General features: G+C 36.0%; 1 protein-coding gene and 1 long non-coding RNA gene across 2 annotated transcripts in view; one reads left to right on the forward strand and one right to left on the reverse strand.

The window, feature by feature from the left end:
• The window catches only part of LOC124452551 (insulin gene enhancer protein ISL-1-like), a 27,562-nt gene extending 17,768 nt beyond the window's left edge, over window positions 1-9,794 (reverse strand). Inside the window, exons 1-2 of the mRNA XM_047003115.1 lie at window positions 9,625-9,794; window positions 4,251-4,296 (exon numbers count right to left, since the gene is read on the reverse strand). Of these exons, the coding sequence (XP_046859071.1) occupies window positions 4,251-4,296; window positions 9,625-9,696 (118 nt within the window). The 5' untranslated portion in view covers window positions 9,697-9,794. The remainder of the gene's footprint in view (window positions 1-4,250; window positions 4,297-9,624) is intronic.
• On the forward strand, window positions 5,752-7,055 carry LOC124452601. The gene is made up of 2 exons (XR_006950812.1): window positions 5,752-6,512; window positions 6,738-7,055. It is a non-coding gene; the product is annotated as an uncharacterized LOC124452601 (long non-coding RNA).
• Window positions 9,795-16,322: the final 6,528 nt, after the last annotated feature.

A 16,322-nucleotide genomic window follows, 5' to 3' on the forward strand; every position in this document is an offset into this window, starting at 1 on the left:
AAAGCTAATCGGAAAAGGTCTGTTCAACTTTAAATCTTTGATATATCATTCTGATAACTTTATCATTACTGGAAATTGTGAAAAAAGCCACATCACAACCTTGATGAACAGATAGTTATTCTAAAACAGCGAACAAAACTTTTTTTATACACATTGTCTATAGTGATGTTTAGTGTGTATTTTTGGAAACAACTCATTTCCACGATAAGCTCTTTATCAAATTCTCATATGAATTTTTTATCATTGCGTGAATGAACTTAATACGATTGGGTATTAATCGATCGTGCAGGTATTTTTTTAAATATAAATAGTCCATTCAACATTTTTACTTCCATACATATAAATAGTCGATTCAATATTTTTACTACCGTTGCCAGAAATCCTATACAAAACTTATGGGATTTCGGTCGAAAATAGTTATGAATCAGATGAACACATGCATTTTATATAATGTACGAAAGAAAACGCTAGAACATCAGAGCGCATGCGGTAAAATTGTATTCAAAACTCGACCAGCAAGAAAGAAAACGCTAAAACATCAGAGCGCATGCCGTAAAATTGTATTCAAAACTCGACCAGCAAGAAAGAAAACGCTAAAACATCAGAGCGCATGCCGTAAAATTGTATTCAAAACTCGACCAGCAAGGATGAATGATTCTAGTGATAGGTGCATTCTGGAGATAAGATACAAGATAACAGTGAAGTTGAATCGAAAACCACCATTAACATGAATAATTCATAAAAATATAAGTTAATCGCATTCTTCAGTGTCGTCAAGCTCGTGAAAACCTGTAATTGTAAATCTGATCTTACAACAAAAATTTACTCTGAGAATAGTTCCTGTTACGATTAAACCAATAGACGATATGTATACGGCACATTCAAATATAGAAGGAGGCGAAAAGTTCGGGTATTGTAGTATGGTTAGATGACACTTTAAGTGCGTAAATGTTTAATCGATGCACGATTTTTTCCATTTCCTTCTCAGAAAAAAATTGATGAAAAAATTGCAATTACGAGCGGAAAGATCGCACGCCTAAAAAAATAGGAGTATGGATTACCGAAAGACCAGCGGAAAAAACATTTTTCTCTTTGTACATTCCTGAAAGTACTCCACCTACTCGCAGAAGTATTAAATGATCAAACTTTCTCTATATGTACAATGTCTAGCACAGCAGGGATATGTTTGGCGTGTCCTTTAATCTAATACGTGTCAAGGATATAAATCACTCGGCGGATTGTCGCCCAATTGAACAATGTTGTTAATCCCACAATTCCTGTCATCATAATAGTCTCCACTTCAAATTTGAACGATGGACAGAGATCACAACATACAATATAATGTAGTTTATAAGTCGAGAAAGATGGTTCTCGCACACAGCACTATCGTGCCATTCGTACGGTAGCGATGGTCTCTTCCGGAGTGGGAAAGGTAACAAATTTTCCCACCAAAAAAGGGAACAATTCACGAAATGTAAAATTATCATGTATTTTGAGGAATGTACAGAGATATCAAGTATGATTGCATGTAAACACGTGTGAAGAGGATTTTTCCAAAATGACTATCTTCCAAAATTATGAAAAACGCAGTCGTTCAAAAGTAGCAAACAGTTTGAAAACTAAAAAAGTTCCATTAAAGCTTGTTGGTTGTCAAAATGCGGGGGAATTAAAATGTGACAGGCGTCTTTGAATGAATATGTGACAGTCGTAAAACTCGTGTAATAACTAATATGGACTTCGATCGCAAAACATCACTAATAGTAAAAAAAGTGCCATTTTACTGACGTCCTTTGCTGAAGTATTTATCTCGAAACTTTAGATCTACGTCCTAAGACGCTAAAACCACGTATATCTCTAAAGTGTTTTATTTTGACAGGCCTAGATCAAATTCTCTAAACCTCTTAACATGATTATAAGAATCTACATATGAGTGTGTATGATCGGACTGTTTTTAAGTTATGCAAGGGGGATTATGCAAGGCCTTGAGCATGGGAACCATTTTTACTACAAAAATAGATCGTGTTGTATATTAAAACGAAAGAATGCATCGAGAAGTTGGTATAGAGGAAGACATCACGCCCATTGGAAATTCGAGTCTCTCGCGTCATTATTATTAAACAATGTAATGCACTTGAACAATTCAAATTACTCTTGTTTTACAATTTCCCCTTTTAAAATAAACAAGTAAAAGTCCGATAAAGCCACCTTAATATCGTGATGGACGCGTGGGTATGGTATTGTTGACATAATAAGAGCGTATTTTACATTCCTCGTTCACACCATTGACAGAGACAAGAGATAAGCGAATACCAAACATACTTAGTTGTTATTAAACTTCGCCACGACAGTACGTTTTCAACTTCTTATTTGTTTTTTTTACGTGCGCGTGATATTTTAATTTCGCTCTCTTGACGACAAATGCGCTACATAACTCGTGGTAATCGAACGATGATTAGAATATTGACATTACGATTGGTTTTATCTTACTTTTAATGCGAAACAGGCAGGGATTTTTCATAACGAAAACTGCAATTTTCCACAAATATTTGCACAAGCCTTCGGGAGACTCGTAATCGCTGATGAAAAGATCAAAGTGTCAGCCATTTAATTCTACGACGCTATTTTAACTAAACAGCAAACATCAAAAAAACGCAATTTGACAAATTCAGACGAGAAATAATGAGCCAACTACCAGGGCCGTCTCTAGGGAGATAGGGGTTGGCGTGTATCCATAAATTTATCTGTGCCCGACTGAGTTCTTATGAAAGAGAATTCGAAAAGAAATCGGTTGGGTACAACGGAATATATGAATAAATATTCCCCCTACCCCTACCCAACTAACGTTCTAGCTACGGCCCTGCCAACTATCAACTCCTTCACCGTTGGAATGAAATATACGAGCACAAGTCAACACACTGTCAACTTTTAATGTCTAGCGTCGCACAGCATTAAAGTGCGATCCGTAAACATTTTCTACTGTTTTCTCTTTTGGGAAAACGATTTCAGTGATCCAAATTTCTGTAAATTTTCACGAATGCGTTACAAATCATAGAAATGTGGTCATAGAAAAAAAGCGTTTGTGGACAGCCCACTATACTAACCACTATTGAAGTCAAATTAATTCTGTGAGATCAAATTTTACAAAATTGGAACGAGGGGGGTGGGGGTGACATCCAGCAGCGTAACCACCCCGCAAATTTAAGTCCTGCCATATAAATTTCAGAACATTACCGTTATAAACTTCAGAACATTACCATTATAAATTTCAGAACATTACCATTATAACTTTCAGAACATTACCATTATAAATTTCAGAACATTACCATTATAAATTTCAGAACATTACCATTATAAATTTCAGAACATTACCATTTATCAGTTTTCGCAATGAGCGAACAAAGAAATATTTAAACATAATGATAGTAGCTGGGGACGCCAATATCAAAATCTATATTTTTTACCGCAGAAAACGTATCCACAGTCAGTGCGTTCTCTTGAACGTTAAATATATATTCCTACAGTACAAAATATCTACGACTAATTTATAAATGTCGATATTTCACGATGAATACATATAAAGTAGAGGTCACACCCTAGAACCCTTCAAACCCCTCCAATCCCTGTTGCCGTGAGCACGATTTGCCGTTTCGACAGCTTTCTAAACAATCATTCTATTTTTAATGAAAGGCTTTTATGAAATCAAAAACATCGAGAACAAGCTCTTAAAAAATTCAATAATTGCGTGAAATAAGAAGTCTTAAGAAAACATCACGGGAGAGCAATGATTTTGACAATGAGCTTTAGTGAAAATCATGAGCACAATTGTCGTTTGAAGTTCGTCACATGGTGCTTTATTTGATCTCTGACAAGAGACTGGGCTCAGGCATGCGTGTTTTCAAAACCATCCAGAGTAATTTCAAATTTGAATGTTTCGAATTTTACAACACTCTACATATACCATCACACTACCGTATGATGTATTTGATCACTGACAAGAGACTGGGCTCTGACATGCGTTACATAATTATCCATAACAAAAGATAGATAAGGTTCTAAATATTACTATATCTATACCTATCTATACTACCGTATGATGTATTTGGCCTCAGACATACCTATCGGGTTGCAAAAGTAGTGAACCGTATGCATTGGTACAGACGGATATACAAAGGTATACAGATATACACATATGTATACGTATATATTCAGTAGCATAAGTCATGCAAAGGGATATATATTTCACGACTAACCTTTTTCGTCGACTTGCTCATCTTGACTTGTGCGTTCTGATTTTTTCTGTAATAAGAATGGAGAAAGAAGTTGAAGTAGTATTTGATAAAGATATAAAAGTTAAACTTTATACCTAAATGATTCTAGCTAAGGAATGTAAACATGGATATATAACAGTAACAGTTGAACTTTCATTAACCATCCACATATACAAATGTGTCCGTACGTATGTGTATTCCGTAACATCCCTTTATACACAGGTGTACTCATAAATCCCCCATGTATACATACGTCCGTGGTTGACGCACATTACACCAGCAGGTGTACTCATAAATCCCCCATGTATACATACGTCCGTGGTAAACTAACGAATTAATTGAATAGTAACTATTCACAATGACAAACAGTTTTGAAATAATAGAATAATTTTCAAGTTATAAACTGGAAAATTATTATTGAGCTGCAGCGCCGACGATAAAAGCGTGTCTACTTTGTACTGCTAACTGAACATAGACGTTTCATCTTTAACCATGATAGCAAATTTGTTATAAAAGCTTGTTGTTATCAGCAGACGTGTCCCTAGTTTACTTCATATTTTCTTATGATGGATGATTAATAAGACATCTCAAACGAATTTAATTGACCAATAGTACGTTAAGAAAGAGACCAATGACCATCCCAGAGAGATCTGCTGTCACTTTCACAATACATAATTTTCATCATAAGAGGAAGTAAGACTTGGCCAAGAGCACAGTAACCGAAAATAATTCCGTAGAGCTTAAAATGATTGAAGTATTTTTACTTTCTATTGATTTGGTCTTTAAGAGCACATTGTACAGCGTTGACATGTCAGAATGAAACGAGTTGCCTACAAGAAAAAGACAACACTACGCCCTGCTGACAAATCAAGCGAAGTTTTAAAAAATCTTTCTTCACACGAAAACAAGTCTTGTCCATGCATCTTTACTTAACAACACAGAGGAAAGGAAAAATCATAAGACAAACAATATGAAAAGAGAACTATGCTGTAAAATATGCTTTACGCCTCATATAATATTAAAATGAAAATAGAAATCGCCTAAAATCTGTGAGATTTCCTAAAGGCACGCTGCTAGCACGTGATACGCCGTGCTTTAGTTTCGTATTTCAAAAAGTAACACCACTATATATAAACATCATGTTTTTATGGTCCATAATGAGAAACAAATGATATTATTCATGCAAAACTTTATACAATATATCTATTTGCCACAAAACACCAGAATATTATTTGACTATTACTTATATTCCACTGCAAAAAAATTTTACTTTTTGATTATGAAAATATGTAAATCCAATAATGCAATATTTTATAGAATGTTTCACAGAAGTAAAGAATAGTTTTAAAGAAATTCCCGATCAAAATACACTCGTGTAGGCAAATTTTAAAGACCTTTCGTGCAATGTCTTCGAAGTGCTCTGCACCGTTTGAGCCAGATGAAATTGGCTTGGTCATATAGTTGACGAAATGAGAAGGAAGAGGAAAGGACAACACGTTAAGAAAACGTGTTGCAAAACATCACGCTCTGTCTTTTTCGTTATGTTTATTAAGAGACAGCAAACTTCCGAGGAAGCAAGATCTCCGTGAACGGAACGAAGACATACAAACACTTACATAACAGTCAACAGCGAACTTCCGAGGAAGAAAGGACTCCGTGAACGGAACGAAGACACACAAACATTTACATAACAGTCAACAGCGAACTTCCGAGGAAGAAAGGACTCCGTGAACGGAACGAAGACACACAAACACTTACATAACAGTCAACAGCGAACTTCCGAGGAAGAAAGGACTCCGTGAACGGAACGAAGACACACAAACACTTACATAACAGTCAACAGCGAACTTCCGAGGAAGAAAGGACTCCGTGAACGGAACGAAGACACACAAACACTTACATAACAGTCAACAGCGAACTTGCGAGGAAGCAAGGACTCCGTGAACGGAACGAAGACACGCAAACACTTACATAACAGTCAACAGCGAACTTCCGAGGAAGAAAGGACTCCGTGAACGGAACGAAGACACGCAAACACTTACATAACAGTCAACAGCGAACTTCCGAGGAAGAAAGGACTCCGTGAACGGAACGAAGACATACAAACACTTACATAACAATCAACAGCGAACTTCCGAGGAAGAAAGGACTCCGTGAACAAAACGAAGACTCACAATAACAGTCAGAGAAAAACCATGAACAGGATTATCATTTCTTGTGTGCTAGCCGTCATTGTTGGCACAGGTATAAAGACTACAGATTTATTATTCAGAGATAGAGCTGTGAAACCTATATAGTGCCAACAATAAGAGGCGTTAATGTAATGTGGATTTTCATTAGAATACCTTTTGGGAGGGGGAAAGATGTTTTTCCATGGAATTTTAATGATAAACCATCATTCCGTAAAATATTCACATTGCTTACGAGGAAAAAGTTAAGAATTTCTTCCTTATTTATTTTCCATTGCAGACATGCGCAAACAAACTCATCAACTGGGGTGGCAACAAGTGAAACGACAATCTTAATAAATTATAGCCCTTCGAGTACCGAAACTGGGGCTACAATAGAAACTCCATCGAAGACTTACTTAACCAACAGGATTAATTCAACTAAACCATCGAGCAGCGCAGAGAAAGCTGTGGCACAAGTCATCACTCCAGCTATCGTGGCTCTACTCGTTCAAAAAGTCATTCAATGATGTATTACAAATATATAAACATTGATGCAAAAGAACATTTTGTTATAGAAATCTAGTTTAATGTAATTCCTTATATAGCCGAGATTAAATAAAATGGTTTTTGTTTGATATTGCCGTCGCCTCCAGAATGCAATGCATATTTTTTATCATAAAAGTAAGAATTTGTAAGACTTTGCTAAGAGCATGGCGAGCAAAAACATTAATTTTTGTAGAGCTGATTAATGAAAGAATAAATTCTGCTTTTTCCTCATTTAGAGAACATTGTACTCACAAATCAAACGAAGTCTTAAAGAAAAGGAACCCAATGCCACAAGAACACTGCTGTGTGAAATATTTGACAAAATGTGCAAAGTCTTCCACCAAATAGAAAATGAAATGAGAATATAGGAACCGCATGAAATTGACATCTCTAACAATTTACTTTCGGATTATTATTGATCCTCTTATAATTTTTATCATTATTCTTCTTTTTATCATTATCCTTGTTCTTATTATTCTCATTCTAATCGTTCTTATTATTCTTATCATTCATCTAAATGTTATTCTTATTGATCTCAATGTTATGATTATTGATCTCATTATTATTGACATTATCTAAAATTTTGCTATCTGATCATCATTATTCTTGGAGCTAAATCGACTATGAATACGACAACATTTCGTGGCATGTTTCACGAAAGCAAAGAGCAGATTTAAAAAAAACAATTATCGGTCAATACATCTCCAATAAACAATCTCACGATCCTTTCGCGCAAATTAAAACTACCATTTTATGTGATGCATTGGCGAGTACATCCAGTCGCTAAGCTTGTCTCTTTGTCGAGCCGGATGCTTGCATGTGATTGGCTAATTCCTAGCTTAGTTCCGGCACTGAATGCTAATTTTGCGATGTTTACGTGCATAAAAAACAAATATGGCAGATTAATAACAGGTGCTAAGGGTAGCAATGTTTCTGCAATTTGTAGAGAGGGAGATAATGGATGACACCGAGCGACAATTCTTTTACAGTTAAGCTTCTAGCCTCGGACGACCGTTTTTCGGAGTTTTTGTAATAAGAAATATCTTAAAATCAGCTACAATAGAATAGCGGAAATATCTTTTTAGAAATATATTATGCAATAATTTGTCATGATAATGAAATATATTACATATTATCTTTTGCAAGCCCAAAATTACAAATTAAGAAGGGGCGGTTTCACTGTCTCCAATTCCGTTTTAGAGCAAAGTAATTCTTTGCACGACAATTCTGCATTCCAGAATCTTTGAGAAAACAAGCAACCGACGCGCGCGCATCAAGTTGCTTTGATCAGAGTCTTAAGCCTTTTGTTTTGAACATAAAAAACTCTGTAAATAAGCTTCGGACGAAAGGCTCTCTCACTTGAGTCCGATGAGTTTGGATCAAATATCTAACCGGGGGTGGGGGGTGGTGGTGGTGGTGGTGGAGGAAGAGCTACCAGGTAAAGAAAACCTGTTCCAATTACCGTTTATATTGGAATTTTGGTCGCCCGAGAAAAGACATAGGTGCTATAATCAGATTAAACTGGCTACTTTATGAAGAAAATTGGAACAGTAAAGACTTTAAACAAGGGCAGCTCTGTACAAGATCTCGCACTTAACTCACGTCAATATGTCCATTAAATTATTCAAATATAACAATGAGTGGAATAAAGTCGGGACGCGTGATAATTGTGTACTTAACAGGTACCTGCCACAACCTTTGCCTAAGTATCTTTCAAGTGCAAATGAGATTCGAACAATGTCAACGTAAATTCAATCCAAATTCAAACATGGTTATCAACACAAGACCTCATTTCACTCTTCATTTCTGCTGAAGAATCGTTTTTTTTGGGTCGATGAAATTAAAAATGGCAAAAAGATATTCGGTAATGGAGTTAGCGAGAAACACTTCGTCAAATATTGATAGAATATGGCGGCGGCTGCGACAAAAGGATGTTTAATATTCATTTAAGAATCAACGACGATTTAACTCAGTTTTCGAAAAATATTCCGCCAATCTTCGCGCATGTCCATCTGTTAAAACCTCGGTGCGTTCTAAATTCTGAGGTTTTTTACGTTGATGGAACACGATGATAAAAGATGTCGAAGTCGAAGTGCAATATCCAACATCTATAAAACATGTTCGCGCAATTACTTTGTAACTGCTATACAAGAAATATAACAATAAAAGTATCCAAAGATCGAAAACTTAATTTGCGTCTTTCTATATAAAAAACAGGAAACTGGAACCGAGCGCAATTTGAATGTGTTGAAACTTAGACGTTTCAAATGCTGAGTCGTAACGAAACTCTACAAAATGAATGAAGACAAAACATCGTAAAATAGCTCAAAAAAAAAACACTCCACGCGGAGCATAGAAAGAAGAATTGTTAACGAAAACGAATCAACGCTAATTTCCCATGAGAAAAACCACCTTCCACGCAAACACGTGCACTTTACATGAAACTAGCTACAAAGCTTTTCTATATGGAAGTAATTGCACATTACATACTACATTTTGTAACGTCAAGTTTTATTTGCATTGAGTCTATTAAGAATCAAAAAAATTATGTCAAAAATATATATATTACATTTACTGCGTTAAAAAATATATATTAGATTTTCCACGCCCTATATATGTTTTATAATATAGAGTATTACCTGAAAATTTTCATCGCTAGGATTCTCAATCTTTACTTGAAAAACATCCTCTTCCTTTTTAATGGACGTCATGGTTGAAAGTGCGAAGATACCGACGATAGGTAAGGTATCTTTTGCAGCTCAAACGAGCGCATCTTTCGATATTTATAGGGAATGGGAACAAGTCAAAGCAATACCTAATTTATTCGCCTCCCTTTCACACTCCCCCCGTAATTCAAATGAATTAATCACAAACTAAGACATACCGGTATCATGGCAGGGGTGCAATTAACGAAGCGAAAAGCGAGATCAACCTCATGACAATCTACCGGGGAAAAAAAATGAGCAACTACTTTTCCCAAAGAAGTGCGTCGTTTCTTTTGTCGCATCTTTTATCGCCATCACTGCACGTACAGGTGAAAGGATGACAATTTTGAGTAATTACAGTCATCATCCACCTGTCCTGCACGTTGAGTTAGTCAGCTAATATAACAAAGCTCATTAGGAGTTTATACAAAAGCTGTCTTGCAGAGTTGCAGTAATTGCACTCATTAACACGTAACGCTCCCCGACCAGCGAATTAAATACAATGATATACATCGCGTCCAATCTCACATGTAATTATATAAAGTAGAATTTTCCGAGCGAAATTCTAATCTCTTTTAAGCCTGATCCTCACTTGCAACATAGGCATTAAGCATAAACATAAGCATAAGAGTCCTCGCTTGCAATAAAGTGCTAGCTATAAGCATAAACATAAGCATAAGAGTCCTCGCTTGCAATAAAGTGCTAGCTATAAGCATAAACATAAGCATAAGAGTCCTCACTTGCAATAAAGTACTAGCTATAAGCACAAACATAAGCATAAGAGTCCTCGCTTGCAATAAAGTGCTAGCTATAAGCATAAACATAAGCATAAGAGTATTCACTTGCAATAAAGTGCTAGCTATAAGCATAAACATAAGCATAAGAGTCTTCACTTGCAATAAAGTGCTAGCTATAAGCATAAACATAAGCATAAGAGTCCTCACTTGCAATAAAGTGCTAGCTATAAGCATAAACATAAGCATAAGAGTCCTCCCTTGCAATAAAGTGCTAGCTATAAGCATAAACATAAGCATAAGAGTCCTCACTTGCAATAAAGTGCTAGCTATAAGCACAAGCATAAGCATGAGAAGTACGTAGAGTTAAAATAATCTTGTGTCTATGTTTATGTCTGAAGTGAAAATCTTATTCATAACCATAAACGCGTTCATTTCTTCACAAACAATACAGTTTTGCGAGGATTCAACCTGGTGTAGATACAAGTAGACCCGACACATGCAAATGGCAAAGAGATCATCTGAATTAATCAAATCATTGAATCATGACAGCAAACTTATTTGAAAGTTTCATTAATTGTAGTTTCACAAGGCATGTCGATAACTGTGTGTGCATGCGTGCAAAGGCTAAAAGTCCCTAGTCTTGTGATAGATCTTTGATCCAGTCTTATTTTGAGATCAGTGACGAGATTTTGTTAGAGGTCAGACATGCATAGTGGATTACATGCCTTGAGACATCGTAAAATATAAAACAATTCAAACGAACCACATCTCAGCAATGCAGCATGCTGTGTCACAGCGAATGTATAATGTTCCTCGCGTTGACATTCATTCTTTCCTCTCGTTTCAAATTGCTACACAAACAACAAACGTGGGAGATTTTTTCTCTGATTGAGCATAATGATGTCGGGTTGAACGCAAACCTAAAGCAACAAGTTCAAAGTTTGTCATATACATATCGGAAGTTGAAGGGAAAACAAGAACAGATCAACATAGAGTTTCCTTGGATAAGAACATTATTCTCTGAAAGCACAAAAAGAAACGTCTCGATTTGATTGAATGCCATAGGTCCAGATTCACTCAACCTTTTTAAAAGTAAGAATAAAAAATGGATAGAGACGAGTTAAATGGTAAAGAGAGAGAAGAGGACGAGCAACAGCCATGGCAAGTACATCATGATAAAAGACACTGGAGTTGATGCGGATTCAGTTTCAACTCGTCACCAGACTTTCTCAAGTTTATCGATCGCATAAAAGCAACTCCCCCCCGGCAAGCGCCATTCTGTGAATCACTGCTGTGAATGAATACCGAGTTTGATGACAAAGCATTATTTGACAGCACACGAGTTCAATTGAGCGATTGTTCGAAGAAAATCAAAAGGTCACCTATTTCATTAACACCATCAAATGCATGCAACAGTTTCATTAACAGCCTCGAGAAATACAAGGAAGACTGTTGCATGATAAAATAAAATTTCGTCTCGAACATTCCTTCTTTTCCCTTCGCTCATCAAATATCAAACAATATCTTTCACTTCCTGTCATCTCATCTTGTGACATTTCACATTCCTTTTGCAATCCTTAAAAGCGAGAGAGTACCAGTGTTGAAAACAATGATGAGATCAACTGCACTCGTCGTCATTATAAGTTGAACGTAAAATACAAAAAACTTCATTATAACAAATGGCAACGAAGTTGATGGTGGTCATGAGACCGATGTGTGCCGATACCGTGATTCACCTTTGGACTAGAAAGTAATTTGAAACCTTCATAAAGTATGTATTTTATGATGCGACGCCTCGTGTACGACGCTCATATTTCACATATGCATGACATCTGGCCTTATCACATAATCTTCGTGGAATTCGAACGTCGAAAACGAGTTCTTGTCGCCTACAAAAGAACCTTAGAGCTTCTAAACTCGAGGTAAGTTATAAAGGAATTAAAGAGCATGAAAGATTTTTTCCGCCATATTCTTTATTGAGGACACGGTATTTGTTGACAACACCCAGTGTGAACGTATAATTTTGTTAATTCAAATCACATGAGCGAGGACACTTTCCGCATAAGCAAAATGCGTGTTGCTCATATCATGTTCCTTCTTCTTCCTCATGTTTAAGTGACGGTGAACCTGCGTGGAAGCAAGATCTACGTGAAGAGAACGAAGATGAATACGTTAATCATAAGTTTCGTGGTAGCGGTTCTTGTCGGCACAGCCACGGCAGGTAAATACAAGCAAAGTTATTGATTACTTTGGGATAGAGTTGTGAAATGTTGTGTCGACATTACTAGAGCATTTTTTCAAGAGCATGAGAAACGACAAACAACCAGAGCCGTTCGTATATTAAAGGTCGATATTATCCAGGGAAATTATACAAAGAAATTTAGGATAATCCACAGCGCAAGCCGATTCTATCCCTTATTTGTTGGCCAGTAACTTTCGTTCGGCCAGAAACACATTGTACACAAGATTATTGAACTGAGAATGTGCGAAAATTACATTGTCAAGGACTTCGAATAACAACTCAGTACAAACAAGATCAGTCTAAATCAGACGTTCCCTTGCACACCAGCTAGCAGGGGGGGTTGTCTTTGGAAGTTTATGTACATATAGACCATATCATTCGTGACTAAATTTACATTGTTTATAACGATATGTTACGATTTTCTATCTTGCTTTCCTCTCATTGCAGGAAATAAATCAAGTATAGTACAGTATAGTTACTCAACTGATTCAGCAACATCTGTACCACGTATAGTACCCACAAAAACCCAAACAGTTTCTACAAAAAGTACAAAAATGTCGATCCCAGATGTAAACCCAAGCTCAACTTCTTCAAACTCATCGTCAACATCATCTACTGTGAGCTCTGAGGCCCCTAACACACCATCAGCAGAACCTAAACCAACGAGCAGCGCAGAGAAAGCTGTGGCACAAGTCATCTTTCCAGCTATCGTGGCTCTACTCGTTCAAAAAGTCATTCAATGATGTATTACAAATATATAAACATTGATAGAAAAGAACATTTTGTTATAGAAATCTAGTTTAATGTAATTCCTTATATAGCCGAGATTAAATAGAAGAAAAAAATAGTTCTTCATTGATAAACGATAGTGAATAACTTTTTATAAATGCAGCAAGTCGAAGTAATTTAATAATGTGAGGGTGTGATGTACTAGTTAATAAAACATGATGTTAATTTCAAAACTCCATTTCGACTTCAAACATTTTTACATGTCATAAATCTAATTTCGTAAGAGCACAATGGTTATAAGGCATTTAAAATAAACGACAAATTTTTTTAAAGCAAACATGTTTCGGCATACTTTATGCTATCTTTATGCCATCTGTATTTATTCAGTTCGCACTGAAGATGGCCTAAAGTATGCCGAAACATGTTTGCTTTAAAGAAATTTGTCGTTTATTTTAAATGTCTCATAAATCTAACTTATATTTTCCAATCAAAAATCTCGGATGGTCTCACACGAGAATGTAGTTTATAACGTAATTGCATTACACGGAAGGAAAGCGGTCATAAGCCTTCTACAGTCGAGGGTTGTGTCATATGCCTCGTGCGTAGCAAAACACCTGGTTTTTATAACTGGATGAAAATTTATCCGGTCCCAAAATAACAACTCGAAAATAATATAGTTTACAATGCATTTAACGTCGCTCTGCTTGCATGCTGATGATTCCAACGAACGTAATCCCACTCCCCCCCGACCCAAAAATAGCCGCTCCTTGTGGCCTACGGTATAGTTTACAACAAATTTAACGTCGCTCTGCTTGCATGCTGATTGTTCAAATGAACGCATTGTTTTGTCTCGGTGTTCAAAAATAAAACCTGAATACTTGAAGTTGCAGAGATATTGTGTTCAAAAGAAGCAAAGGCTAACATTTGCAAATAATTGGCAACAATTTTGTGGTTCGAGAAGTGTCAAGATTGTTTGCTATAAACGAAGTTTTCTCGATGTTTTACAATGCGGTACTTTATACTAAAGAGAATGTTATGGTTAAAATTGGAAATTTGAAGAGCGTGTTTGTATCATGCTTCCTCGATGAAATAACATTTCTTAAAAATAAATCGCCATTTTAGAATGCGCACGTTTTGGCACCATACAGCCATAGTTAAGGTTTCAATCTATATTGTTCGACGATTAATGCACGTGACAAGCTCGCACAAAACAGCAAACATCATTTTCCTACTTACTCCTAAGCTCATCAACCTTCGAGAAATAAATGGTGTTATTTCAACAAACAGTAAGAAGTTTATCTCAGGGTATATTGCCATGTGTCGTGCATTCTTTGACTGGTAGAACGCACTTGATACGCAAATGAAAAACATGTGAGTCGAAAGAGATTTGAACTTTTACCTTAAGATATTGATTAGCCTCTTTACCTGTTGAGCTACGCCAACTGGGATTGAGACGAGGATTTATTTTTATGTTTCAAGTGAACGAGACATTCCTGACTCGTATAGTAAAGTTAATGGTCAATGCAAAAGGTGTTTCACTTAATTTCAAAGTTATTTAATTGTACCAGGAATCAGCATGATTATGGCATTGAATTGAAAAGAGCACATGCCCTTTTGATCATTGCTGGTCCTTTAAGTTTCCTCATTGAGAAATAGGAGGGGCTCACGTTATAACTGAGTTCGCGGGAGAGAAGACACCCAAGTCTAGAGGAGAAAAGACACGGCAAAAAAGAGAGAAATTAAATACAAGTCAACGAAGAACAGACACACAAGTCAAAGTATATTTGTTAATTATTTGCATGTTTTCGATTTATTCTCAATAAGAAAGTTTTCATCGACGTTTTCCGACAAACAAACTAGGTTCTCAGGGATTTTCTGAAAATCTTTCAATTATATTGTTCACGGTTCATCTGTATTTCCCTACATGGAGGGGTCTGGTGACGAGAGTCGAGAGCATCTGTTTTTAAACCTTTTGTCCCCAGCGTTTCCGTACGGTAAAATCAATCACTAAAACCATCCAGAACTCAAAGGACAAAAAAACTTGGGAAGTAAAGCGTTATTATAACATAACACGGTATCATGCTGCTATCAGCGAGTTTTTTTTTAATAACCTTTTGACTTCCACAACATCGATGAAGCCATCCAGAACTCAAAGGACGAAAAAACATGGGAAGTAAAGGGTTAAACGAAATCCTCCTTGTCCCTTTAATACATGTTTGACTGCACTCGATCTCCTTATACTTATGTCATAGTGAGGATGGTACATAAGAAATCAATGTACTTGATCTCCTTATACTTATGTCATAGTGAGGATGGTACATAAGAAATTTAATGTACTGTATCTCCTTATACTTATGTCATAGTGAGGATGGTACATAAAAATTTAATGTACTGTATCTCCTTATACTTATGTCATAGTGAGGATGGTACATAAGAAATTTAATGTACTGTATCTCCTTATACTTATGTCATAGTGAGGATGGTACATAAGAAATTTAATGTACTGTATCTCCTTATACTTATGTCATAGTGAGGATGGTACATAAAATTTAATGTACTGTATCTCCTTATACTTATGTCATAGTGAGGATGGTACATAAGAAATTTAATGTACTGTATCTCCTTATACTTATGTCATAGTGAGGATGGTACATAAAAATTTAATGTACTGTATCTCCTTATACTTATGTCATAGTGAGGATGGTACATAAGAAATTTAATGTACTGTATCTCCTTATACTTATGTCATAGTGAGGATGGTACATAAGAAATTTAATGTACTGTATCTCCTTATACTTATGTCATAGTGAGGATGGTACATAAAAAATTTAATGTACTGTATCTCCTTATACTTATGTCATAGTGAGGATGGTACATAAGAAATTTAATGTACTGTATCTCCTTATACTTATGTCATAGTGAGA

This window comes from Xenia sp. Carnegie-2017, unplaced genomic scaffold, assembly GCF_021976095.1.
Source record: "Xenia sp. Carnegie-2017 unplaced genomic scaffold, XeniaSp_v1 HiC_scaffold_13, whole genome shotgun sequence".
Taxonomy (NCBI): Eukaryota; Metazoa; Cnidaria; class Anthozoa; order Malacalcyonacea; family Xeniidae; genus Xenia; species Xenia sp. Carnegie-2017.